The following is a 26,998-nucleotide window of genomic DNA, read 5'->3' as shown; positions in this document are numbered from 1 at the left end:
AGTGGAAACACGGCCCTTCGTAATCCAGTAGCCCCTTCATCTTCCGAGACGTCTGGCATCGTTTGGAGCGGAAGAGGTTAGTACATGGTACCGCACACTCGTGAACCAGACGACAATACTATAATGCGGGATACAGCCATCCCGCAAATCAGAAGATAAACGCAAACGTCCTAATTAAACATGTTTTAGAAATACGAACACCCACACCCGTCTCCTTATAAATATCAGCTCTCTTAATTGCTGATGGCAACACTGCCAATGCTGAAACATTGACTATAACTACTGAGACTTGCGAGGACAAGCAGCATGTGAGATTATGAGACACCCACCGCCGGTGTACTGCCGATTTCAAGAGCCCTGGGTAGAGCTCCTGCACACAAATATTGCACGCAAGTAGTGCATGATGACATTATTCCATGTCATCACTGTGACTCACAACGTGCAGTGCTGACATAAAAAAAACATGCAGTACGTGCTTCTTGGTTCTACTGAGTCCTCCCTAAGTAACGGTCTCTCCACAACCAGCACCATAAAGTATGATTCCAACAGCTATATTATAGCATTAGTACTCAAACACGACGACCTCAAAGACTAAAAAAATCAACAACGAACAACAGACTCAATTAACCACTATTACATACAAAGCTACCTGAAGTAACCACCATAGATCAGTCTATGCACGTGTCACTTGAGAATACCGTCAATGTGACTTCCTTGCATAGCCAGACTCCACAAGCCGTTCTACTAATTCAGTACCATCCTCTTCTGTCAATGAGACATTAGGTACTGTTACTTCAGTTGACTAAGTATATACGACATATGAGACAAATTTTAATGCCACACGATAATCAGTCTCACTTCAATACAAGCCACCAACTTCTTGCGGGTGACCAGCTTAGTCATGACTGTCAAACTATCTGTAGACCATATTGAATTGGGTATGAGAGTTTGAGGACCCTGTAGCTCCGTAGCTGCAACTGGCTCAATACCTGGTAGTTTGACGAGAAACGCCTGAGCTGGAATACCAAGAAACTCGGCTGGTAACTTTCTTATTCGTTCTGGTGTCACTACTTCAGATGTACCATAATCAATATAATAAATTTTAATTAGTAATAAACCGGATGGAGGCTTGAACAGTTCGACCACTCGTGCTCTATACCAAACATTGTCTTGAGTATAGCAAGCTGCACATACCATGTCTAGAAATACATAAGCATATACACAATAGTCGACACTGCAGACTATCCATAATCACCTGCTTTCACATCACTTTCTGTCAATTGCGGTAGGTTGAAAGAGCACTCAGAAACAGCTGCTTGAATGCGATAAAGATTATCCAACTGTGCAGCAACATTTTCTAAAGTCACATCATGGCTTTCAGTAGGTACTCCCAGCCTCTGAAGATAAATGGTATCAGGAGCTAATACGTGCACTGCTTGCACGGCAAACTTCACACCAACAGATGGCAACTGCACTTGTCCAATGTCGTCAGCGTCCACACTAGACTCCAACACGGCAGCAGTCGGAGCAATAGTTGTGCTAACAAAAGCTTCCCTGACAGGTGATTCTTCTGACAATGTCAAATTCTCCTGTTCTTTGTCACCAACAGCATTTATAACTTCTTGTTGACCATTCTGAGGCACAACTAATGATAATGATGTGTCTTGCACAGAAAAAGTCTTTGGTGATGCAAGCTGATAATGCAATGCCCTGTCTCTTTCAGGCAACTGCTGATTTTCTAGATCTCGAGTTTCTTCTGTGGCAAGAGCATCAAGTAGCTTAGTGCCATCAGGAAGGTCAATGCTGACTAAAAGAGGATTTTCTGATGGTTGACCCTTTGTAAACCACAAACAACAGCAACCATACATTGTGTATCATTTGAGTTGACTGTAACAGCTAACCACAATACTAGCACAGCATCGGTTGTCCACCAGAAGTTCTAACATTCTATTTGAGATGACATCACAATTGTCACTTGTCTGAAAGCTAAAACACTCACAGATTGTTGACAAAAAAGTCACAAGTAAAAATACCTTATTCAGTCCTTGAAGCTGCATGATAAGGCTTAAACAAGGAATTTCTTGGAATGCTACCTCAGGATGAAGCCACTCTACACTAACTACATCACAATTTCCAAAGTCGACGTAGAAAACCTGTGCATAGGAACAGAACTTTAGGCCACATCAACATGGTATGGTAGGTTTCTCATTCCAACTTTTAGTTTCCTGTCACCAACAATGGCCACAATACGAGCTCGATACCAGTTGTTATCCTGAGCAAATCTTGCACAACAAGACTGTCCTACTTGCCACTGTTCAGCTGGCACTACTACATTTGATGTTTCATTGAGATGAGTCTGCAGTTGTCCTGTCACCATGTCAATTTCATCAGTTTCTGCAAGTGAACCACCAAATCCAACAATCCAACCTACGTAAAGCTACTGCACTAACCTGTAGATGCATCATGTGCATATATCAGACAGTCTTTATCTACAAACGTAATTATGATTGGAAACTGTCTTGATGACGGAATTTTAGGTGGGAGATACTGCAAAACGATGATACAGCTGTGAGAGAAAGAACATAGTTGACTGAAGTGTGAGCATTCACCGTAGACATGGATGCTTCTTGATGTGGCTTGGCAAAACCCTTCTCTATCAAATAGCGTCTAAGACTTTTGGTCTGACCATCTTGTGCTGAAAAACATATATCCACTGCAGTAGGCTGGCCACTGTCAACATTAGAATCAACCTAACAAAGCAGACTACTGTAAGCAAACTATGTACTATACATAACCAATGACACAAAGACAGACAACTGACGACAATTGCTATGTGTATCTTATTGGCAGCTGACAACTGGCAGTGTTCCAAACAGGTGGTACACATGTACCTGGTATCATTAGTTACTTCCATCCATATCATCCTAGCTCTACTGGTTACAGTAAAATCAACACTACTACTACTACAGTAAGCATTATCAATCAGTCATAATTGTATTGTGTTGAATGTGCATTCTTTACAATGCCACAGAGATCCCACCAAACAGACACCACCCATTCTTAGCCATAAGAACATAGCAAAAATTCAATACCATAGGTAGCAAAGCTTTGAAGTACACATGTGAACAATTCCTAATGACAGTTCATGTATGATGTGCAAATGCTAACCCTACCACAGTATGGCCACATGTCTGTGTAAGAATGATAGAAGTCTACGACTGTATAGTTACGACGGTCCACTAAAGTAAGTAACTACAAACACAACATGCAGCTAAGTAGTATTAATTAACACAACAAATGACACTTCTACCTGTAGTTCAATTTTGTATGCTCTCTCTCTGAGTAGGTCGTTCATCAGATTCACAGCCTGTATTGACCATCCACCTACAGTCACTGCTCCTGAATTATCAGCAACTGGAGTCACACCATAAATAAAGGATGGTAGTGCTTGAGCTGGTGCAGCCCTGCAATCATAAGGAAGCGTTCTCATGTCTGAACCCGACACAGTTTCTGAATTTCCAAAATCAACATAAAAGACCTGAAATAAGCACCAGCAATCAATAACTGTAGATGAAACCCAAACATGTTAAAAATTACAATTAATAACTCGTTACAATATTTTAGTTAGTTAAATAAAACTATCATCTGGGTGCCCACCCGTCTGTCTGTGCCTGTCTGTCATTTGTTCGCGTCTTCTCTGTGTTCATATTATGTGCATCACCCTGCTCACATGCCTGTTTGCAACACATTTACCACCTACTGTATTTGTCAAACATTGACCACAACTTCCAACTTATATACTCATATGCCATATAACATACGTAATCATACTTTGTATCTATTGCCATGAAGAATCATCTTCACTTGAGCTCGATTCCACGAATGATCCTCACTGAACAGAGCACAGCAACGGCTGCCAAGTATCCACTGAACATCTGATTGGGGAGGATTGGTAGTGTTGCAATGGTCAGCTACTTTCATCATAACACTAAACCAGTAATACAGAAATAAAGAATACCAACCAATAACAGAATAAAAACGTCATGCTCACTCTTGCAATATGTTCTGTGCACCCGACAAATGAACATAAAATTGACTTGGAGAATCGATGTGAGAAATAATTGCACCAGTCAGGTCGTGACTTGAAGAGTACAAGCTTTGCACCAAATCAGTGGATGATGACACTGATGCATTCTGGCTTAGTAAAAGACTTGGATCAACTCGATGTTCCATTGTCATTGTATCTAGTTGTGGTGCTACGTTATCCTCAGACCTACCAGCAAATGCGGCTGATGATGTTCTGAAACCATTACACAACAAACGATCATCAATAGCAAATGGGTAACAATTAAAAAAGTGACTAAATACATGCCTGTGATCTTTCTGAGTTGATGCTATTGTCTGTAACAGCAATTGATTTACACTGCCTACAGAAGGCTCAAAGAACTCAACATCAAGTACTGTTCCTCTGACCCCTAACAAAAACACAATAACGACATGACTAATATGTAACCAACATGACAAACCTTTCACAACCATTGTCAAGTCACTACTACTGCATAGTCTATTGACTTGCTCCAAAACCTAAGTTATCCAAAACAGCTATGTCACTTCCACAAACTACTCAAATCAAAAAGATCAAAAAGAACATGTACTGCCCAAGTATAATAACCCTTTGTATTAAAGATGCTGCAAGTCTCAGTTCTGTTGCACGTAATATGTAATTTAACTATTCACAACGGAGTCTCCATGTCTAACTACCCTGGCAATCAATGAAGTATTTATCTTGTGCCAACTTAAACAATAAATAGAAACTAGAAAACGGAAATCCAAGACTACACCAGTTTACAGACATAAAAAACTAAAGAGGTACCCAGTAATAATGACAAGAAAGTGGCTACAAGAGATTAAAGCTGAATGAAGTCAACGTAGCTGTATCTACACCACATTTCCACTGTTAGTCCAATACTTAATTAAACTACAAAATCTGGAAGATTTTCACTGCATTTAACAACTGCAGCATTTCTCTTTAAAGTAGATAAAAAATTAGAGCATTCTCCATTGTTTTGTAGTAAATGTTGATTTTGCTACATATCGATTAGCTCAAATCCTTAGTTATATCTGATCTCAAAGCCCTGCTATACACCTCTGCTGGACATTGCTGCTCAGGCTCCATAATATTGCCAACATCAACAAGACTGCACTGCAAAGCCTATAAACATCACACAGTTAAGAAATACAGTTGATCCATACAGTTGCTACTGCGCTTGCCAGGGCTGGTAGTCTGCGAATCAGTGTTCCAGACAGTTTCTTTACATGAAACAGTTCCACTTCTTCTACATTGCCATAGTCAACATAGGCAACAGACACTTTTCTTGGACCAAGTACATCTGCATGAAAGAACATTACACGAGCATGAATCAGCTGCATATAATAAAATGCTTTCAAAGGCTTACCAATGACTTCAGCTCTGTACCATTTCTGATCACTAAACAAGGAACAGACAGCTTCACCTTGCTGAGGATCTGTTACAGCCAGGTCATTAATGTTCAGTTTGTGATATTCATTTTGAATGTCTGCCATGAGATCGTTCAATTCCACCTGGTCAGATAACTACAACCAACACAGAAATCACAACCATCTAGCCATCTCAGCTAGTCAGTCAGGCTTCTATCCCACCAGCTGAACATGTAGATCTTGAAGAGATAGAAAGTGAGTCACAACAACTGGGCGGTGAGTGTCCATAGATGGGTTGATTAGCTTTCTCAAGTACGACAAACTCCCAGTACCTAATCAAGAAATATTAAACTGTCCTTTATGTTGTCTGTTAGTATGCAAAGCCCTACCTACAGGCTCTGACTGAGGAGAAGCACCAGAAACAGACGCATGGCCTGCAGATAAAAGTAGCTCACTGACAGTTGAACATTGAGGATAACCAAGCTCTGCTGTCCGACTCTGTACTCCAAGCAAGTCAACAAACATAGTTTTGTCAACTTGCCAAAAGATCTAAATTGATAATAAATAAATGCATCATTATCATCTGACATCAGTAGCAACAGCAGCAGCAGCAGCAGCAGCAACAACAACAACAACAGCCAGACTTTGTACTGTACAAGGTTTCTCAATAAACATTGGATTAGCTAAAAGATGATAAGGTGATCTGCTATGCCAATAAATAAATACATTACTGCATGGCAGAAATGTTTGTCTGATGATAAAACAGCAACCTTGCATTTATGAGATTAACTTGATCAATAAAATCAAATCAATGTGCATGAATGAATCTAAAGTGTCTAACAGTGCGTACTTGGTCCTGCAAAATGCCACTCACTCACGTGGCAAGTATTGTAAACATGCATTAAGAGGGATTTGACTAACTTTCATTTCCAGAGGAATTTCACTTGTAACTTCTTCAAAAAGACGTACAGCCTCATCAGACCACTTCTACATAAAGATTTAACATTTAAATGACAAGCACCTATTTGCACATGAAAAAAGATACACATAGACTACAAACGAGCATGTAACTTCCTTATACAACTGCATCTAAGCCCATCACTGATACAAGCTTCACACGTAATAATTAAGTACAGGCTCGACTTTGATAAATCACAAAAAGAACTACAAATAATTAGTAAAGATCATTAATCCCAGCAACAGATTAACTGTTGCCTTACCATGCCAGTTGCTTGCACATCAACCAAGCAGCAATGTCTAGCCAATGGTTGTATAGTTTCCAACCCTTGTGGTAGTAATCTCAATCTGTTTGCAGGTAGCCACTCTGAGTTCCCAAAATCCACATACATGACACAAACACTAGTCTCGACTACAGGATTGTCACCAAATTGAGGATTTAGCGATAAAGCATTTGATTGAACTTTCACCCTATACCACATGTCATCCTCAGTGAACTGTCCACAGTACAGCCTTCCTGCAAAAATGCGAATGTTACACAAAAGTTGAAGATCTCCAAGTACTTCTGAATACCTATACCAATGCTGTTTACATTATTAGAATTAACTAAAAATTTCTGAATTACTAAATGTTGGTTCTCTAGGCCTATATAGACCCTCACACTCTGCAATTTAATTAAGTAATCTAACACAAATTCAAACCATTCGAGTGGTTTCAAACACCATCATTTATACATGTATAGGTGAAAGTTGTTAGTCTTGAATCACGTTTAATAACTAGGTTTAGACTAAATCCTGAAAAGCAGCCAACAACCATACAAGCATACTGCCCAATAATGATACATCAACTCTTTCTCAAACAAGGAAACATAAAGCAAGCAAAAATGCAAAATAATATTAGTGGTAGTCATTATCATTATGCAGTTATCCATAGTATGGTAAGCATAACAGAGCTTATATCTGGTTGCTAAGTAAGTTCAAAGAAACCGGCAGGGCGATAAGTCTCTATATCATCCTGTCATCCAGGATACAGGTTATCAGCCCTAATACCCCGTTTACACGAGAGCTTGACATAGCTCGTGTTAGCTCATGTTTGCAATGGACAGAAGCCAAGCTGCTCGCATTTTTCTCTATGGCTTTACAACAGTCATATCGAGAATGCGTAGGACATATACGAGACGTCGTAGGTCTATCACCAGGCGACTGTTGCGCACATGCAGCAATGGAGTTCAAAAGCTAAACTTCTTGCTCCTCTTGGTCGCTTCATAATTGGATAAGACACAGAGTCTCCGTCTCGCTCCACACTATTTGTGCCATTTTCGCACAGAAGTATTACCCGGCAAAAAGGGGTCTGGCTACGCGAGACTACCAAATGAGCATGCAAGACCCGTTTTCCAGCATGCTATGCGTTTACACAAGGTACTTAACCCGAGCTGGCGTGTCCTGGCCAGGCTAGAAATACCAAGCCAGCATGGGTTGGCCCGCTTACAAGTGCTCGTGTAAACGTGGTATAAGGCTAATATAGGTTATCAGCCTGTCATCCTGGATGACTGTAATTACTACAGAATCGAATGCCAAAGTAATAATTAACACAAATTACAATACACTTGCAATTTATCAAGTTGTCAACACACACGTTAACTGCAATACACGTGCAACTCACTAATTCTTAGTCACTTGACGTAGAAATTAAAGACAAAGGAAGCTCCATTGCCAGACGACGGTCCTTAATTGGCTGCCCCGCTAACACGCTCAAGATGGCAAAATGTGATAAAAATCAGTTATCACACGTCACTCAGGCGATATATCAAATTTATCAGAGTCTCCATCTTTGGGTATACTTGATAATTCTCTCAGCTTCGCCTCAAAAATTATCTCGTAGCCCTCACCCTTGCATGTCGATCTGGTAATCCAATATCTCCTTCACAGCTACGTGATAACTTATATATAAAAACGACTCAATATACCATGTCAGATGCATTTATATTTTGCTCTCAATGTCGAAGACCCATGCACACTCCAAAAAATAAATTGAATTTGTTGCTACACTCAAACCTCCCTAATCCGGACACCTCCCTAGACCAGACACGCTTTCCAGCGCATATCAAGTCTTGGGACTCTGAGGGTAAGCACTTGGGCAAGAAACTCCCCGTATAAACACTCAATTCTCCAGCCTGTCTTGACTATCACGTGCCAGTGCATACGAGAACACGTATGTAACTGTAGTACAAAGTACACATGTACATTACAGTGTAGTACAAGTGTGTACTGTACACAGACCTGGTATGACGTCACCAAACCTTACATTAAAATGGTCTGGGATTCCAAGGATATAACACGCATTAGCTATCTCTATCTTCCGGACATTTCTAGAATCCAAACAGCAGCTGGTCCCATACTGTCCAGATTAGAGGTTTGAGTGTACACGCAAACCTATTGAATAAAACTAAATTCCAGTTGAACTCTTACCTTCCCAAAATCGATCGGCTATGAGGTCTGGACGTTCACCAACCTCTTGAAGTTTATTCATCACGTCAGTGAGGATAGCTTTATCTCTGACGAGATGAACCAAAAAATCATTTGGTGTGGTAACATAAGTCACAACAACGTTTTCGTTTGCAGCTACCAAATCAAACAACAAATGATTCAAATAAGAACATCTATGTGTTTAATAAACACAAACTAAAATAACACATGTGTACACACACACACACACACACACACACACACACACACACACACACACACACACAACTAAACCTACACAGATGACATTTATTTAATGTGATTAATATCAATGACAGATAACATAACCAAATCTACTTTCGTCTGGCTCCGGTGGTTCTCTCTTATGCATCTCCTCATGCTCTGGTCGTTGTCTTTCATGCCCTTCTTCCTTCTCTGCCCTTTCTCGCTGCATCTGCAATATCCTCTCAGAAGAGGGAAAGTAGCGAATATCTCTCGAAGCAAACATGACAGGCTCATTTCGAATTTCCGATGTCTCAACACGAGTTGCAACAGCCCCTACACAACCACAAGCCAGAACCTCAACTTAGCTCAACAAACAGAATGGCTCCTGCACACGAACACATACTGATAAGCAAGCACGCACAAGCATCTGCAATAGCTGAGCGCATGCGCATGCGCTGCATTCCAATTGGCCGTCGGTTCGTCCGTCCGTCTGTCTGTCTACTAACACACTACTGTCTGTAACCCTAGCGCATGCGCGCCTTGGGTTAGTAAGATAGCTAAAACAAGCCTTACAAAGACGGCGACATGCTGACCTTCGTCGTTTGTTGAAATTTCCGTCGCTTGCAGTCGAGTTCGCTCTACGACAGCCTCTCGTTCTCGCTCTAATTGTTCGCGGTCTCTCTGCAGCTGCTCGCGTTCTCTCTCCATCTCCTGTCGCAGTTTCAATAAACTCTTCTTTTCCGTCTCAAGCGCCTCCCACTCGCGAGCAAGTCGAGTTTCACGTTCGCGCAATCTTTCCTCCACGGATGCAACTTTTTCGCTAAATTCCTGTTGAAATCGTATCAGCAACGCCTGCAAACTACTAGCGAGATTTTCGGAAGCAGCCATAGCTCCCCGCAAAAACTTCCAACCTTCCCGGATAACTTCAACTTTCCCGGATAATTTTTTATTTCTCCCGGATGTCTAAACATGGGATTGCTGTTGGTTGTTCTTGTTTCTTCTGCCGTGTTTTCTGCTAGCGGAGAGCTGTTCAGTGCAATTGCACACATGGAGAATTTGGTCGCAGCCGAGCAGGACCTCGCACAGTCACTCGATCGCTACCTCGATGCTGAACAAGCGAGGCTGGAGAGAGTCAAAGCCATTGCGCGTTTCGTAACGAACATAAGCAAGGAAGCAAACGTTAATGTCGACCGATATCTGGGCCATCCGGTCAATGCGTATCGTCTACTTCGCCGCTTCATGTCCGACTGGAGCACAGTCGAGAATCTCGTCGTGAGGCCGGCAACCTCAGAAGGTATCAGTCCATTTCGAACTGCATTACTGTTTGGTTACATGTCAGCTCCAAGAGACATTTTGTTCGCTACTTTGTAGCTAATTGGTTTTACGCGTAGGCGTGTCTTCATTGTTGACTTTGGCAGGTCTATTGTTAGATACATAGAGTAACATATTGACTGTAAGAAGAGCGAGGAGAGGGGCGGGTGGCAGGACAGCAATATTCGGCCATTTTCGTCATAGTCACACGAGCATGTTGCAGTTGCAACTCTCTGCCTTTGCAAACAGTTAGGTAGATGGGGCAGATTTAGCTAAATTAATTAAAATCTGTACACTTGCTGTTAATTAAGTTACCTTGTAGCAGTTATCAACAGAACTGGTAATGACTGAATATGACTTGTACCCAATTACTTTAATTAATGGGGGACATGCAAGCCTGTTTCAAAACATCATGTATACAAAGGCTGTAGACTGCATTTCTTATTTGTAGATTTTGCGTCACTGTTGTCTTATTACAAGCCTACCTTTCCAAATCAAGACGATCTCTCAGGAGCAGCTACTGCTCTCATGCGTTTACAAAACACCTACAGAATAGTACCCAGTGAAATGGTAGATGGCAAAATACCAGGAGACCAAAAGGAAAAACTGTCTTCTACGGACTGTTATTATCTCGGTTTGCTATCATTAGATGTCATGCAGTGTGCTGTATAGGTAGCGGAGTCTTTTGCTTAGGCACAGTAGCTTATGAAGATGAAAAGTACAAACATGCCAGAGATTGGATGGATGAAACTCTGAAAAGACTGGAAATCGAAGACGCTAGTGATCTGAATGTGGTCAATATCTATGACTATCTGGCTTATTCTGAGTACAAGGTACTTTGATCTCTAATGTAATTATCTTGTTGCAGTTTTGTACATGTACTGTACCACTGATTTTTCTATAAATGGAACAAAGTCACTACGTGTATTTCGTTTTGGGACCCTAAGTTTTTGAGTGACAGAAGTAATTGTTTGACTAGTTGATTTGATTTTAATATCTTCCTTGTGTAGTTGGGTAATGTGAAGAGAGCTACTCGTCTGACCAGGAAAATGATTTCATTGGAACCGGGCCATTTGCGTGCACAAGCAAATCTTGCCCATTACCAACGAATGCTGGCAGACGAAAGACTCAAGAGTGGTGAAGAACCCACAGGCGATGATGTAATGGCAACAGAAGAAGAAGAAGAAAGACAGCCAACGTTTGATGAAGAGAAAGACGAGGATTACAGGCTTGATTTGGATCCAAGATCTTGGCCTTGGGAGGTAGAACGTCGTAGATATGAGAAACTGTGTCGAGAGCCACTTCCAATAGATAGGTGGCGGGCAAAGCATTTCAAATGTTTTTATTCGACTGGTGGACGAAATCCTCAACTTGTTCTCAGACCAATTGCTGTCGAAGTTGCCTATATCAAACCAACTGTTCTGGTGTATCGCGGTGTTCTTTCGGATGTTGAAATGGATCGTCTAAAGGAACTGGCCAGCCCTATGGTATGTCGATCATGTTGCTTGAACTTCGTGTCTGCATGTACTGTGACATTCCCAGCATGTTCAACTGACTAATACTAGTGTTTTAATTTCCTTCCAAATACAGCTGGATCGTGCCACTGCGTATAATACTGCTCAGGGCCGATACACTGCTGCAGATTATCGCATAAGCAAAAGGTTTGAGCTAAACAAATTAGGTGCGGCACTGGGTCTTAGTGGTAGTAGCATCAACATCGTTGTTCCATTCGGTCCAGCTTGACTCAGTCTTAACAAGTTGATCTCAAAACAATTAAGCCAAGGTTATTCAAGACAGGCCAAAGACAGGCGTCCAACTAGAGAGTTGTTGTAGATATAGAGATACACAACTCTCTAAAAAAAGTCGTCACAATATGGGTCTTTGTTGTTTGATGGTCGACGCTTCAATCATATGACATATATGGATTTCAAAGAAATGTCTTTCAAAGAAACAAATAGTGTTAGTGTCTCATATGCCTCTTGCAGAATGCTGGCGATGCAGGCACAGTAGCATGTCCAAGATCAGGATAACAATAACTGTTGAGCTTTGATTAATGCCCACATAACTTATTGAGTTTTCTTGTCTGTGATTACATTGCTTGTTATGTGATCCTTGTTAGTTGATGCGAGCTACCATAATCCCTAAAGAGAATGCTGGTCCTCCTGCTCCGGGTAAATTCCGGATAAGCAAAAGGTGAGAACTGAATAGGACCCAGTGCCGCAATCTCATTCAATGTAGACAATTTTACCAACATTTCTTTTTTAGTGCGTGGCTTGGTCAAGAACACGATAACACTGGGATAGTTGAAAGAATTAATACTCGTATTGAAGCTTTGACTGGTCTTGATATGAGTACAGCAGAGCAACTGCAGGTACTGGACCTTTGTCGTGTTTGCCTAAAGTGCACACACACACACACACACACACACACACACACACACACACACACACACACACACACACACACTCACACACACACACACACACACACACACACACACACACACACACACACTCACACACACTCACACACACACACACACACACACACACACACACACACACACACACACACACCACATGTACAAACAAACAAACGAAACCATGCACACACAAGTTAAACACAGCATCATAATTAAAAAATTCAGACTCTTTTCACATATTAAGGGCTTCCATGCAATACTGAGTAGTAAATCTATTTGGATGCCTGAGACTAAGGCCAGTAGTAAGGTTGAGCTGTGATTGATGAATGTGTTTGCAGGTAGTAAACTATGGAATTGGTGGACATTATGAACCACACTACGACTACGCTCGGGTCAGTTTATTCTTGTGTTTTATGGCTAGCGTTCATCCACAGTCTTCTGTCTAGAAAGGAGAAGATGCGTTCTCAGACTTGGATATAGGAAACAGGATAGCCACATTTCTCTTTTATGTTAGTCTGATAGTAGTACTAGGCAAATTAATAATGACAAATATGATAACTACTTGATTTTTTTCCAGCTAAGTGATGTTGAGGCAGGAGGGGCTACTGTTTTTCCTGGTGCTGGTGCAAGAATAATACCATCAAAGGTAAAATACACGGAAAACTGTCTGTTGAGGCAGTTATATGTGTTGTCTCTATCTTCACTGTTGCATGCATTAGTTGTACGCATTAGTTGTATGCATGTGTGTGTGTGTGTGTGTGTGTGTGTGTGTGTGTGTGTGTGTGTGTGTGTGTGTGTGTGTGTTGTGTGTGTGTGTGTGCACGTGCGTGTGTTTAGGCAATCAACTGTATGTTCATATATACTTGCTCATTGTCTGTGTTTCTGTTTGCCCAAGTATTCATACACTCTGTCCCTCTGTTTGTCTGACTGTACTGCAATGTGTTTCTGCTAGGGTGATGCCACCTTCTGGTATAACTTAATGCCCTCGGGAACCGGAGATTTATTAACTAGGCATGCGGGCTGTCCTGTACTATCTGGATTCAAATGGGGTAAGTAGTCAGGAAGGTCTGTGCAAGTTGGACATTGCTTTGCATGTGTTGTTTAGTTTGCAACAAGTGGATTCATGAACGAGGTCAGGAATTCAGAAGGGGCTGTAAAATTAATGAGAATATGGACTGGGATATTCATGTCCCTGAAACCTAAATGAAATCTGTGCTACAAAGTTATGAAGTTCTATCTGTTCAGTGCTTACTCGTCCAGGCTATAGACTTCCTATATCTGCAGTGTGCCTTTATGCCATTTCTTTCAATAGAGTGAGATGTACCTTACATTAGTGTGATCTGTCTGGTTCACTTTCATCCAGTTGAGCAAGTGCTGAATGTACTCGAAAATGAAGTCGGCTTTCTAGCAAGAAGTTAGTGTAATTCGACCTGAAACATACACATGGTTACAAATATAATACTTTTGAATTAATACCAGACTAATACTTTGCACCTTGCAGATATGAGCTGTTTTCTTGCTTTGTCAGGTTGTTGCATCTTTACGTACAACATACCAAGCTCCATCTCTGCAAATGGAGCTAAGTATGGGTCAAATGTTAGCTGTTTGTGTCTAGCAAGTTACAGCAGAATCCATTATTTGCTCAAACTTATACAGAATCAATCTAAGAATTATGGAGCTGACCTCTTGATGACATCTAGGAGACACTCCTCTGCATCAGAGAATTTCACTTGATCTCGCAAGCAGATGCCTCGTAGCAGTTGAACAAGGCAGAGATCATCTAGGTAGCCAGTCCGTGAAGCTGTGCACAGAGCACTAATACGAATGACAATATTGACAATGACAAATAGAGTAGGTCTCACATGAGTCACTCCGTAAGTATTGCAATGCTGCATCGAGTTTGCACAGAACAGACTCAAGCAGACCTGGACACTGTGCCAATACAGTAAATCCATTCCAAACATAAAGTATCTCCTGCAAGACAAAGTATAAAGAAGTCTTCCCGTCCTGTGATTATGTATTAGTGTGTTTTTCGTCTCTTGACATTCCGTGACAATAATTGACTTACCAGACCTGGCAACATTAGTCTGTTGCCTTGTGCAAGACATTTTTCTGCTTTATGTATTGCAAACTTCTCCACAGGAATCGACTTTCCTGCAATCCTCTGTTTGTGTTTTGGTACTTCTCTCATCATTTCGATAACCAAATCATCAACAGGCTCTCCAGGGTCCCTCAACATGGAGAGAAATGCAGCTTTTTGATATAAACACGTAGTCTACATATCAAAGTCACATTTCTTCAATAAGCAATCTAATCATTTACTGTCTTACTTTTGACCACCGACTCTTCTGGTAGGTAAGGTCTGAGAAATGTGCTGCATTCTCCCAGTCTCCCTTTACACTTGATTAAAGTGAACCTCATTTTAGAGTAATTACTTCTATCTAGAGTAATTATCTGCACCTGTGTGACCAAATCAGTTCCCAATAACAGAGATGATGCAGTTGGGTCCACTGTGACTGAGCATCTACTGACTCATTATATAGTGATGTTGCCTGAAACAGAGCACAGAAACAAGGCTTGAAACATGAACGTTGCCTTATAATTCCACAAGTACCTCATCAACAAAGCCACGTAGAAATTTGGCTCGCCCAGACAGAAACAAGAAAATAGCTCCCTAAAATTAAAACATATTCACACATAGATTAGGTAAAACTTACGAATTTGGTACTGTAACTGTTTGTCTAGCTACTTCATGCCCAGTCTCATCAACTGAACAAGTACAAGGAAAGATGAATGTGTTGACAGTTACTTTTGGTCTTTCTGAGACTTATCCCTTTTCAACCACAAAGAGTTGCAGGGTAATCTTGTTCTTATAATATAATTGCTGATCAAGGTAGAAAGGATTGTAGTAATTGACAGTACAAATTGATTTGTCACAGTGTGGAATCACCCACAAACTGAACTACCCATCTAACGTGTGACTGATAATATCACACTTGCAACACACTTTCTTAGCCATGGTCATCAACTACACCTTTTTCCAATTTATTTGCCTGTCACATTCTTATCTCACAATCAGTGTGGGTATTACTTTACTGACTTTTGGATGATCACGTAGACATCTATCTAAAATAGTTTCACATCTTTCTATATCACCATCACCAATACCTGCAGACAAATGATACCACAAATGAAGATTTACAACACTACAATTCTTGTTACTCAAATGTCACCTAAAATATGTGTTATAAGTAGATCAAAATTCAATATGCCAATTGAACAGAGTGGAGCTCGTAAAGTGTCAGTCACAGATGCAGTTAGCAGCTGATCCATACCAAAACTCTTAGCAAACAGATCATAACCTGGAGGTTACATTTACCATACTAACACAAGCAGTTGTATCAGACCCGATTTCCAGAAAACCCAATAAATTCCAGGATCTTGAGAATCCTTCCTGGTAGTAACGACACCATCTACAACACACTGTTGTAGTGCCATGGTACGTACCATCATAATAGAAATGTACTCACCAAATTGAATGCACCGAGTCCCATTTGTGTACCAGATATGAACTCTGGATCATCATTAGCTCCTGTAGTTCTTCCTGAATTAATCATAGACCAAAATGACCTGAACAAACACAAAAATTCATTACGTTGCAGATGTCTAAGTCAAATGTTCCAACTTGTAAGATTGAAAGCAACTTCGAATCTTGAGTCCACCCTTGATGAAACTCACAAGATTCTCATCCTGAATGAAACTTAAGAGAGCCCTTAGTAGAAGACACTCGGCATGAACCAACTCACTATGCAACTCTTCTACACAACAAACCTATAACGTCTCACTAATACAGCAAGAACTACAAGAAACCTGATGTGTACTCTTCCAGTTTTCGTCCTGTGAAAGCATTGGCTACTGTCTTTAACCATCCATGTTTCTTTCGCCTCCTGTAACACAATGTATATCAACCATACATCACCAAAAACAATCAAATTTAGTAGATAAATTAATTTATGTATCCAAAAATACATTATCTCAATATAGCCTTGAAATCCACTTACAACAATAGCATACACTACAAGACCTTTAATTTGATTTCAAGACAACAGGGATACACACCTTTCTGTAATTTTCATCGCATTCTTTATACTGACAATAGCAGTAGCAATTGCTTCCTGCACAAAATGTAATACAAGTATAATATTGCATGCATACAATATGTATTTGGCATGGGTATGCCCTCACTTCCTCAAATGTCATAATAGCTTGCAGAAACATTAGAGTACTATACCCCAAAGCATGGTACATACTTATGTGAGACCTAGATAGTAACAGATGGTCAAAGCAGTGATTACTGCAAACTGTTGCAGTACAGTCAGACTGACTTCACTATCATTTGAAGAGACAGACTATATACATACACCAACATCAGAGTAGACAAGAAATTACCTAATGCACTCTTAATTAGAAACTTGATTTATGAACAGTTGATACAACAGGACCAATAGATTTGTTTAGTCTAGCAGCTGAAATCCCATCTGTGTATGTCCATCATCCACTCTTCAAACAACAAGATATGATTCCTGAGCTTGTCACAAATGTTTAGCATGTAATGTCATACTTACTGCTAAGTCATCATGTTATGTATGGCCACTCTACTGCTAACCATATATTTATTAATTCTAAATTATCTGGAGTGCACAACTTTGCTATACTTCTTAGTACTTAATGTGATGCTGCTGCTGCTGTAGATCATAAGGCTGGAAAACTCTACGCCACTCCAATTCTGTCGATAGCTTAGTCACTGGATTGTCTAGCTCATATGGTGTTATGTTGTTGAGTGTTTTGTTCTGGCATATCTTTACAAAGAAACGACCGGATTCCATTAACTTTAGACTAAATTCATAGTCCATAATTACAGTGTTACAGTAGTCTGTAGTAGCCCCCCCCCCCCCCCAAGTAGATTTGTCACATACATTTTTATCTACACAAACAGATTGGACCAGATCTTGTAGACTGCGCCGTGACTATAGTTACATCACGTTCTGGTGTTTTTGGAAAGATGAATAAAATTTCATGCATGCATGCTAGTGTTTGTGGGTATATGTATAGTTGAAAACCCCTACAACAGAGACTCTACGTTCATTATACTTACTTAGCCAAAGTGTATGCACATGCATAAATGCAAACACACTCAAAATAGAAGTCAGGATGTCGATACCTGCTGCCAGTCTTACTAGACCATAATGTACACTATCTAGTACACTGTCGGCTTGAACGAACCATGGCTTTAGTAGCTCTTCTGCTTCGTTAAATTTATTGTCAAGACAGAAAGAGATGGCACATGCAGCATCTTCTAGAGCTCGTTTATCTGGCATCCTTTCATCAGAAAGTACACCCTCGCGTGACGAGACGGCATCACGAGACTAAAAGAAGAAAGTCAGTCATTGAAACACAACAAAACGATTTCAAATATCCTCCTACATTCGAACCCAACGAGTCCATCCAAATCCGTAGCGCAGTTCACTCGAGATCCCGTATAATGACCAGCTTGACGAAGACAATGGTCTCTGCAGCGGCCGTCCCAACTTTTCTTTCTTGCCTACTTCTGACGCTCCCAGCAGTCGGAGAAATATTTAGCGCAGTCTCTCACATGGAGAACCTAGTAGACGCAGAATTGAAGCTGTCGCAGTCTCTAGGTCGCTACATAGAAGTAGAAGAAGCCAGACTGAACAGGATTAGGACGCTAGGGCGGCTTTTGTCAAACGTCAGCAGTCAAGCTAATGCTGACATCAGACGCTATTTGGGTCATCCTGTAAACGCGTATCGTCTGCTTCGTCGTTTCATCTCCGACTGGCAAGAAGTGGAGAATCTCGTCGTGCAGCCGGCCACGTCGGAAGGTAGGCAGCTATGTCGGAACTAAGTTTGTCTGTCATAAAAGGCTGGAAGCGCCTATGAATGTGACGTAGGGAAGAAAACACTAGGGAACGTGTGTATGGACTATGACATTGATGTCCGTATTTATGTCAAGTTGATTGATTGACTGATTGATTGATTGATGGTGTGATTTCTGCACTTCCGCTCTAATTTAATTTGATTTCCTTCCAATTTGTTTGTAGATTTTATTACACAATTGACTCTCCTCAAACGCGTCTTTCCAACTCACGAGGACCTGTCTGGTGCAGCTACAGCTCTTATGCGTCTACAGAGCACATACAGACTAGAGGCCAGTGCAATAGTCGATGGCAGGATACCAGGAGATCAGAAAGAGAGAATGTCAGTCAGTGATTGCTATTATCTTGGTTTGTTTGTGTGTTCGGATTGTATGTGTGCAGTAGTCGAAGTAGATGCTCATTGTTTAGGCAAAATTGCATATGAAGACAAAGACTATAAATTTGCGAGAGAATGGATGGATGAGGCACTGAAGAGATGGGAAGACAACGAAGATAAGGACATAACCTTAGTAGGCGTCTATGACTACCTTGCATTTGCAGAATTCAAGGTTTGTATAGTTAATAATGTTAGACACATTGCTAGTCCCTAAGAGCTTAAACGACGCCAAAAAGTTTGTGTGATTAGAGCATGCGTGACCATTTGTGTCTGCAAACTGTATTCAGCATGATATTGTGCAAGGGTGTAACATACTATGGGCTATGGTCGGCACTAGCCTCCAGTTTTTAGGGCGTGGTTTATTAAATTTTTTATTGTATTTAATCTCGGGTTGTTTGACAATCGAGCAGTCCTAAGACATCTTAGTTTTGACATGTTACGAGTAAGTTATGAGAGTAAAGACATAAACCAGGCGGTTCCTCGAGGTCGCAAACCCTATGTTTCTCATCATATTGACAACTAAAGAACAATCAACTGAAAAGTAATGTAGATGATGTTGTGTCACAATATGCTGCTCTGTGTGAAAGACACCTTCATCTATTAAAAGAGCCCATGTAGTATGTACAATTTTTAAAGTTAAATTAGCTGTCACTGAGTATGTAATTATTGAAAATTTATATCTATATTTTGTGTTGAATTAATTTTTTATATATAATGTTCTCTATGACGTAACATGTTCAGCTTTATTTATGAGCCCCCACCCCACTTTTGAGACCCACTTGACGCCCTTGTATTGTGTGTGGTGATCAAGTCAATATATTGATGAGAGATTTATTGTCATCGAGCTTTTCATAAAATGCTGAAGTACGTGCAGCAAACAACTAGCACTGTACTGAACCCTAATGTTTCTAAGTAAAATCATTTCTGTTACTGTCTTGTATTTGTTTCGTCTGTGTAGATGGGAAACTTGAAGAGAGCGAGTCGCTTAACAAAAGAAATACTTAGTTTAGAACCGGATCATCCTCGTGCGCATTCCAATCTCGCTTACTACAAGAGCATTATTTCCAAAGAAGAAACGAAACGCGGTGATGACGGAAGCCCGGCTGTTCAGACAAAACAGAAAGAGTCTCCAGAGGAAGAGGACGATTACGAGATTGTAGATCCGAGGACACTGCCTTGGCGAATAGAACGTCGTCGTTATGAGAAACTGTGTCGAGAGCCATTTCCTGTTTCAACATATCGTAGCAAGCATTTCAAGTGTTTTTATACAACAGGCAATCGGCACCCACGACTGATCCTCAAGCCAATAGCTGTAGAGGTAGTCTTTTACAGGCCGACTATCTTGGTGTACAGGAATATTCTCTCAGACATTGAAATCAATCGTCTAAAGGAATTGGGAGGACCTAAAGTCTGGTGATTGTGGAGCGTTTCCATATCGTTTTTATTGTTGGTCTGTGCTTTCTAATATCTAGCTAAATCGAGCAACTGCATACGACTCGTCCCAACAAAAGTTCGCCCCTGCAGACTACCGAATAAGCAAGAGGTACTAACTTCCTTCGTGTTGTTCTGTTGACTAGATATCTTGATTTGTTGTATTGTAGTGCTTGGCTGAGTTCAACGGATGATGCCACTGGAATTGTCGAACGAATAGATAATCGAATCGAAGCAGTAACTGGACTGTCGATGAAGACAGCAGAGCAGTTGCAGGTGACTGGATTGAATTCGCTGTTGTACATGACCCACTGGCTACACACTCATTCTTTACTCACAACCGATCGGTGATCAATCAATCATGCGGCAGACCATGTTGTTACAGTAGTCTCAGATTGAGTGACTATATTCGACATTTTCTGCAACATTCCCATAGTTAATAATTCCTCGACCTCACTGGCTTATACTACTGTGTTACATCCCTGTTGTTGTTTTTGTTTTTTGTTGTTTATCATGTTACAGCCCTGTCAGAAAAACTTTTAAGTGGTGTGGTCTAGCGCATGCTAAGGACGTTACCCTAACACCATGCCTACTTTGAATTAAGCAAAAGTCGACACGGACGTACTGACTCCCGAATTCCTAAACGTTCTTGTATATAGATTATAATGATATATTGCTAGCCTACCTACGTATACACTGATACAAACCAAACATGTAATTGCTAATATATTAGTTCTTTTATTAGCTATACCGAAGCGGAAGTTATCGGAATCAATGCCTTGTCAAACTACACTTTTTCAAAAGTGGTGGGCCCATTGCCCCAGCAGCCCCAAACGCTCCGACGGGCCTGTGTTATACGTTTCTGTTATCTTGTGTGTTGTAGGTTGTCAACTATGGAATCGGTGGACAGTATGAACCACACTATGATCATGCTGGGGTGTGATATATATTTATCCCTTGCATCATGCCACTATTAATCATGTGATTGCAGGAAGGTGAAGATCCTTTCAAGGACGAGTCTGCTGGAAACAGAATTGCCACGGTTCTGTTCTATGTGCGTCTGCGATGGTAGTGTTCATTACTCCTCTGTTGTTGTATAATCGAATCTTTCTAGTTGAGTGATCTCGAGGCAGGAGGAGCTACAGTATTCACAGGTGCTGGAGCAAGGATATTACCCTCAAAGGTAATTCAATCACTTTTTTAGAATAGTAGAGGCACCCGGATGGGTGAGAAATATGGCATAAGAACCAATAAAAATTTGATTGCTTGGTGTCTTTCAAATTGGAAAACAGCGCACTTATGCCTGGTTCAATTTGAATTTGGTGCTAATGGATGCTCGTGTTTTGTAACATAATACTCAATGTTCGAAAAATGGTCGTCGAGTTGTCATTCAGCCAAACAAATAAACAGACAGACAAACGGCAAACAGAATGACAACTAACTGACATCATGTGACAACCAATTATTCATTCCTGTGAGGTTCAAGTTGCTATCCTGATGACTAAAGTCGCTCAAGTTGTATGGCGGGCCCAATAAATTCTTTTCACACTGTAGGGTATAAGAATGAAATTACTCAGGTCGGACTGAGAGTGACACCTCTGAAGTCCCGGGATTTCGTTTACTTGCCAGAACAGTCAGTATCGTTATTTGATATTTTTGAAATAATGTAAAAAGTCTTAACCTCCTCGATGACTGAAAGTTTTGTGAGGTTGCCAAGGCTACGACTACGTCTGCCATAAAATTTTGAACATTGAACACTAAACGTTATAAACGGAACGATGGATGCACTCGAATCAAAAATCACAGAATAGTCTTTCACAGCTTGAAATAACTGCCAGCCATTGGCCAACCAAATGACGCCTTTGGCCAACCAAATGAAAAGATTGAATGGCGTTTGACAGGACAATAATATAATTGAAGTGGCAGCTATGGCTCTGAGTGGCCGATTAATTTGAAATCCTGATTTCAGGGTCTGGTTTTTCATGAGCCATTGCCACACATAACTGTCAACTCATAAGTCTTGCAGATAACGTGAACCTGTTTTCATGTTTCATCTCTTCAATTACCTTTTGCCATCAAAATGCTTCTGCAGTATCTCAAAGAAAATGCTATTTCACGGATGCATTAGAGAGAGTGTGACGAGAGTGTGCCCATTTTATTCTTCATACCATTGTTATTTATGCAAGCCAAATGCATTGTAAATGGATAACGTAATGCTCTGATTTTGTTGTAATTTTAGGGAGATGCTTCGTTTTGGTATAATTTATCCCCTGCTGGCAAAGGAGACTACATGACTCGGCATGCAGGCTGTCCGGTATTGTCAGGATTGAAATGGGGTCAGCAACTGTGCTCTTTGGTACAAACAACTCGAACTATGCATGTCTTTGTGCCTTGTTAGTGTGCAACAAGTGGATACACGAACGAGAGCAGGAATTCCGGAAGCCGTGCAAACTGAACGAGAAGGCAGACTGGAACATTCATAGTCCCGAACTGAACAAATAGAGTCATTTATACACATCCATATTGTTGCCTTTTCCTCTCTTGAAACTATATGAGTGTCCCTTCTCTAGAAATAAGTCTGGCTACTAGAGAAATTAAAATAGAAGTCTGACTACGTCAAATCTTGGTTTCCGGCACCGAAATTTCTCTGAATTCTCACCACCTCAGTCCAATGGGTGGTGCATAAATTAAATAAATAGTTATGTGGCGTGTTAGCTATTTCAAGAGCAAATCATCTCATGAAAACTCCATACACGTACACCAAAAATCAAACTCATGAAAGGCTGCCTGGCAGCACGAATCCAACGAACGTTGCCAACGTAACTACAATGCCGAATAAAAATACAACGAGTACAACCTTATTTCCACTATACCACGAGGAATACGGTGTATCTGTACTCAGACAGAGCTCTTCACACACTTTTCTTGACTTGTACTGGAGCAAGGCCGGGAACCAAAACACGATGAAGTAAGCAATGAGGCCATCATACTTGTCCAAAATGACCAAGTTCGTGATAAAAACTGACGCCACGATCGGCATGGTAGCCCAAAAGAATCGATGTACGACCCTCGTGGCACGACTCGGAGTCTGCATCGGATCGTTGTTGTACATGTTTTCCACCATATTGGCCATGATGATGACAGTAAGAGGATACGCTGACCAGATATCGATTGCAGGAAACAGAACAATGAAATAAGAGAGAGCACGTACCGCTGCACCATGTTCTGGGCTGGTTAGAGACTTCCAGTTTGCACTACAGACTTCCAAAATGTTGTTCTTCTTATACATAGCCACTGTGACACCCACCATACTATATAATATCGTTGTTACAAGAAAGACAGCCGAGTAAAAGACTACAAGTCTGCGTTTGTTGGATATCGGCTGAGTTAGAGACGGGATGGACGACTGCAGCATCTGGGCAAAGACAAACACTGGTACAGCAGCAAGTAAACCCTGGATATTAAACTTTGTAAAGACATCATCATCACTCGATGTGTCACTCGAGTCGTCTTCCTCGGCCACGGACACAATCGAGTAGATCGACATAACCAACAGCATAATAAATCTAAACAAGGCCATGATCACTTGAATGACAGCCAGCTCTTTCAACTCCAAGCACGACAGAGGAATTATAACAACAGAAAACAGTAACACTGAGAGTGCATACGTATTCCAACAACCATCGGTCGGATGCAAGTGTGGCCCGAAATCTTTCTCATTGCACTGCCGAAACACGCCCGAGTTGATGGGCATGTTAGTTGCCACAGCTGTTCCGATGATAGGGCTCGCCATCCACTGGGATAGGAATAAGTAGAAAAGCAAAGCAAGGAGATAGCAAATGCTCGTAACTCGTCCCAAGAAAATCTGACACAACTCGGGAAGTTCAAATCGACGGTCTGTCCTAATTTCACCAACTTGACAATCGACGACTTCACTGTTTCGAAGAGCTCTTGTTTCTATTGCCTGGCAGTCAAACCACATAACCAAGAAAGCCTCGGCTACCATAACTTATAGTCAAGCACAAACCATCAATCCAATTAATAAATAAATAATAAATTAGTTAACTTAGCAAAAAGAAGATATCATTTAGACTCTGACTTTATATAAATAGAATGATCTAATTAGGCTACTGAGTGACTTTTTGATCACGTGACCTACATCATTGTGTTTGTACGTGTACAAGCTACACGAGTATGCATGTCTAGGCCAGCACAGCCTGTATAGAAGGCTGTTAAAATGATTTCACTCACCTGGGCTCTAGCCATTGTCTCCAACGTCCAGAAAGCCGGAATAGAGATAAAGAAGGTCACAACAGCCAGAGTAGCCAGTCCAGCAACGATGCCTGTGTGCCAAAAAACGAACGGCACGGCCAGAAAGCCGCTACCAACTATAAAATTAATGCTAAAACAAAATGCCACGATTGGGCTATAGGTCTTTGTCCGGTTGTTACTGTCAGCTGCAGTCATCGCTACAATCTTCATTGCATTAATATCAACCTGCCCAATATGGTTTGGACTATACTGTACTAAAAATGTCTTGACAGTTGCAGATGATAGTCACATTTGTAGAATGGCCGAAGAACTGATGTATTTAGATAGTACCGCCAAAGCACCACTCATCGGCTGCGCATGCTTCCCATCTTCATAGTCCCACACTATAATACTACAATACGTACACCCCTTGTAAGGATTTAAACCAACAACCCAACTCAACTCAACGCAAAAGTTAACTCAACACAAAAGTGGTTCATCACATGTTCGCCTCTTTGGCTCGCACTTGACGTCTGGATCGTGTTGCCACTCCTTCCCTAGAAGATAATGTCCCATAGTTGATTGTGAAGTAGCTGCCTCCGCAGCCGTTGACTCCCTGCTGCTATTCGAACCAGGGTTAGTTGCAGGTGTTTTCGAAAAACTTTGACCAGACTGCCCTTGAGTAACATCCATAGACTGATTTGTTGGTACTTGTCCTGTAGGATTCATCGGAGTAACTGTGCTTGAATCTTTGTGGCCTGTTCCCATTGCTGCTTTGACCTCAGTTGCTGGAGGAAGCGTTACTGCCATTTCTGGAATGTATTGCTTTACAAGTCTTCTATTCCTAAGCATGATATGTCGCCTATCTGTGACACTCACTCGTTGGCCGTATTGGTCCAATACTTTCCACTGTTTAGTGGGACTAGCATAGCCGTCCTGAAGGATAACTACCGTACCAGATTTTAGTCTAGGTAGCTGACACACACCTCTTCTAAGGTCATGGTCGGTTGCCATGCGAGCTTTCACCTGAGACTGATGTCTGGGATTCACTATAAAAGAGGTTCTGTCAGCTGGTATTTGAGTGTGAAGGATCCTTTGAAAGAGTGCTTCCGAGGGTGTTGTGCCCAGCATTCGGTTAGTTGAATTGCGGATGTCCATCAACGTTTATTGAAGGCGTTGATGAAAAGGAATTGAAGGCCTACGTCCATTAAGTCTCTCCCATAAGACTCTAGGCAGTCTCTCCACCATTCCTTCGACTGAGGATACCCTGGGTTTGCCTTCACATGCTGAATACTCACCGAACACGGGTCCTTAACGTGTCCTGAAAGCCTCTAGTCCAGCTGCAGGATGTCCTTCATGAGCCAGGCGAAGGAATGATCTACGAATGACCTCCGGAATCACAACCCTGTTACCCAAGAGCATGGTGTCATCTACAACAGTCAACTGGTCCCGCACTAGGTAGTAGGATTCTTCTGATCGACTGCATTCGTTTCATCCATTTGTAAGAACTCTCTGCATGACACTAGACAGAAGGAAGTCTTCCTTTGACGTTTGTTGAATATCACCAATGCCAACTGGTGCTTCTTCTAGCACCATACTGATATACTCACCAATATCCCGACACTCTTCAGGCGCTGGATTTTGCTCAGGTAGTGGTGCTCTGGAGAAAGCATCAGTGCATACTAGATGCTGCCCAGGCTTGTAGTTGAGAGAAAACTGGTATGGCATTAGAGCCACCAGCCACCGCTGCAGACGAGGAGGCACCTCATCAAAGGGCTTATAAATGACGTGGATGAGAGGCTTGTGACCTGTCAATACTTGCACATTTCGCCCTAACACACTCTGGCGAAATCGAGTTATAGCAAACACTATTCCCAGCATCTCTCTCTCTCTCTCTCTCTCTCTCTCTCTCACACACACACACACACACACACACACACACACACACACACACACACATGATCGGCTTGCCCCAGCAACTGGTAGCCAGTGGCTGTGCCTATCATGCTGCCACAACATGGAGGGTGCGGAGAAGGGTGGGAGGAAGGTGGGAGAGGAGGGTGAGGGGAGGAGGGTGATGGAAGGAGGGTGATGGAAGGAGGGTGATGGAAGGAGGGTGATGGAAGAAGGGTGATGGAAGGAGGGTGAT

The 26,998-nt window shown here is 41.4% G+C and overlaps 6 protein-coding genes across 10 annotated transcripts; 2 read left to right on the top strand and 4 right to left on the bottom strand.

Moving 5' to 3' along the window:
• Nucleotides 1-535: 535 nt before the first annotated feature.
• On the bottom strand, nucleotides 536-4,297 carry LOC134185685 (tudor domain-containing protein 1-like). Its single transcript, XM_062653537.1, has 11 exons — nucleotides 4,052-4,297; nucleotides 3,832-3,988; nucleotides 3,311-3,538; nucleotides 2,610-2,750; nucleotides 2,451-2,547; nucleotides 2,216-2,394; nucleotides 2,034-2,153; nucleotides 1,902-1,979; nucleotides 1,256-1,835; nucleotides 859-1,199; nucleotides 536-802 (listed from the first exon to the last, which is right to left on the bottom strand). The coding sequence occupies exons 1-11, from the start codon at nucleotides 4,237-4,239 to the stop codon at nucleotides 701-703; spliced, it is 2,211 nt and encodes a 736-aa protein (XP_062509521.1). The 5' UTR covers nucleotides 4,240-4,297; the 3' UTR covers nucleotides 536-700.
• LOC134185325 (tudor domain-containing protein 1-like) lies at nucleotides 4,274-10,015 on the bottom strand. The gene is made up of 13 exons (XM_062653107.1): nucleotides 9,698-10,015; nucleotides 9,237-9,437; nucleotides 8,883-9,035; nucleotides 6,678-6,931; nucleotides 6,379-6,444; nucleotides 5,847-6,006; nucleotides 5,680-5,789; nucleotides 5,457-5,613; nucleotides 5,272-5,390; nucleotides 5,147-5,212; nucleotides 4,527-4,584; nucleotides 4,369-4,475; nucleotides 4,274-4,300 (listed from the first exon to the last, which is right to left on the bottom strand). Exons 1-13 carry the CDS (start codon nucleotides 9,990-9,992, stop codon nucleotides 4,274-4,276), a joined length of 1,773 nt encoding a protein of 590 aa, XP_062509091.1. The 5' UTR covers nucleotides 9,993-10,015.
• A 49-nt stretch (nucleotides 10,016-10,064) lies between these two features.
• On the top strand, nucleotides 10,065-14,165 carry LOC134185479 (prolyl 4-hydroxylase subunit alpha-1-like). 2 transcript variants are annotated; one of them, XM_062653274.1, is made up of 11 exons: nucleotides 10,065-10,398; nucleotides 10,867-11,049; nucleotides 11,109-11,248; nucleotides 11,426-11,902; nucleotides 12,535-12,608; nucleotides 12,681-12,786; nucleotides 13,176-13,229; nucleotides 13,284-13,346; nucleotides 13,415-13,483; nucleotides 13,790-13,886; nucleotides 13,943-14,165. In XM_062653274.1, the coding sequence occupies exons 1-11, from the start codon at nucleotides 10,074-10,076 to the stop codon at nucleotides 14,038-14,040; spliced, it is 1,686 nt and encodes a 561-aa protein (XP_062509258.1). In that variant the 5' UTR covers nucleotides 10,065-10,073; the 3' UTR covers nucleotides 14,041-14,165. The 2 variants fall into 2 exon arrangements, with proteins under 2 accessions (XP_062509258.1, XP_062509259.1); XM_062653275.1 differs by lacking the exon at nucleotides 12,535-12,608 and adding an exon at nucleotides 12,006-12,076.
• Nucleotides 13,958-18,439, bottom strand: LOC134185477 (tetratricopeptide repeat protein 39B-like). 3 transcript variants are annotated; one of them, XM_062653269.1, is made up of 18 exons: nucleotides 18,322-18,439; nucleotides 18,121-18,263; nucleotides 17,083-17,158; nucleotides 16,957-17,012; nucleotides 16,708-16,784; nucleotides 16,523-16,655; nucleotides 16,368-16,467; nucleotides 16,245-16,310; nucleotides 16,071-16,179; nucleotides 15,938-16,005; nucleotides 15,452-15,511; nucleotides 15,298-15,389; nucleotides 15,168-15,237; nucleotides 14,906-15,112; nucleotides 14,700-14,811; nucleotides 14,521-14,638; nucleotides 14,332-14,448; nucleotides 13,958-14,267 (listed from the first exon to the last, which is right to left on the bottom strand). In XM_062653269.1, exons 1-18 carry the CDS (start codon nucleotides 18,340-18,342, stop codon nucleotides 14,168-14,170), a joined length of 1,725 nt encoding a protein of 574 aa, XP_062509253.1. In that variant the 5' UTR covers nucleotides 18,343-18,439; the 3' UTR covers nucleotides 13,958-14,167. The 3 variants fall into 3 exon arrangements, with proteins under 3 accessions (XP_062509253.1, XP_062509254.1, XP_062509256.1); XM_062653270.1 differs by lacking the exons at nucleotides 16,957-17,012; nucleotides 17,083-17,158; XM_062653272.1 differs by lacking the exons at nucleotides 17,083-17,158; nucleotides 18,322-18,439 and having other exon boundaries at nucleotides 18,121-18,244.
• LOC134185478 (prolyl 4-hydroxylase subunit alpha-1-like) lies at nucleotides 18,355-23,230 on the top strand. Of its 2 annotated transcripts, XM_062653273.1 has the most exons (11): nucleotides 18,359-18,737; nucleotides 18,957-19,139; nucleotides 19,200-19,339; nucleotides 20,126-20,575; nucleotides 20,640-20,710; nucleotides 20,769-20,874; nucleotides 21,482-21,535; nucleotides 21,590-21,652; nucleotides 21,713-21,781; nucleotides 22,838-22,934; nucleotides 22,997-23,230. In XM_062653273.1, the coding sequence occupies exons 1-11, from the start codon at nucleotides 18,380-18,382 to the stop codon at nucleotides 23,098-23,100; spliced, it is 1,695 nt and encodes a 564-aa protein (XP_062509257.1). In that variant the 5' UTR covers nucleotides 18,359-18,379; the 3' UTR covers nucleotides 23,101-23,230. The 2 variants fall into 2 exon arrangements, 1 of the variants encoding a protein (XP_062509257.1); XR_009970789.1 differs by lacking the exons at nucleotides 22,838-22,934; nucleotides 22,997-23,230 and having other exon boundaries at nucleotides 18,355-18,737; nucleotides 21,344-21,535; nucleotides 21,713-21,745.
• A 141-nt stretch (nucleotides 23,231-23,371) lies between these two features.
• On the bottom strand, nucleotides 23,372-24,955 carry LOC134185480 (transmembrane protein 104 homolog). Its single transcript, XM_062653276.1, has 2 exons — nucleotides 24,850-24,955; nucleotides 23,372-24,562 (listed from the first exon to the last, which is right to left on the bottom strand). Exons 1-2 carry the CDS (start codon nucleotides 24,862-24,864, stop codon nucleotides 23,372-23,374), a joined length of 1,206 nt encoding a protein of 401 aa, XP_062509260.1. The 5' UTR covers nucleotides 24,865-24,955.
• Between the last annotated feature and the right edge of the window lie 2,043 nt (nucleotides 24,956-26,998).

This window comes from Corticium candelabrum, chromosome 10 (assembly GCF_963422355.1).
Source record: "Corticium candelabrum chromosome 10, ooCorCand1.1, whole genome shotgun sequence".
NCBI classification, from domain to species: Eukaryota; Metazoa; Porifera; class Homoscleromorpha; order Homosclerophorida; family Plakinidae; genus Corticium; species Corticium candelabrum.
Note: the sequence above shows the minus strand (reverse complement) of the source record. Positions and strands in the feature narration are given on the sequence as shown.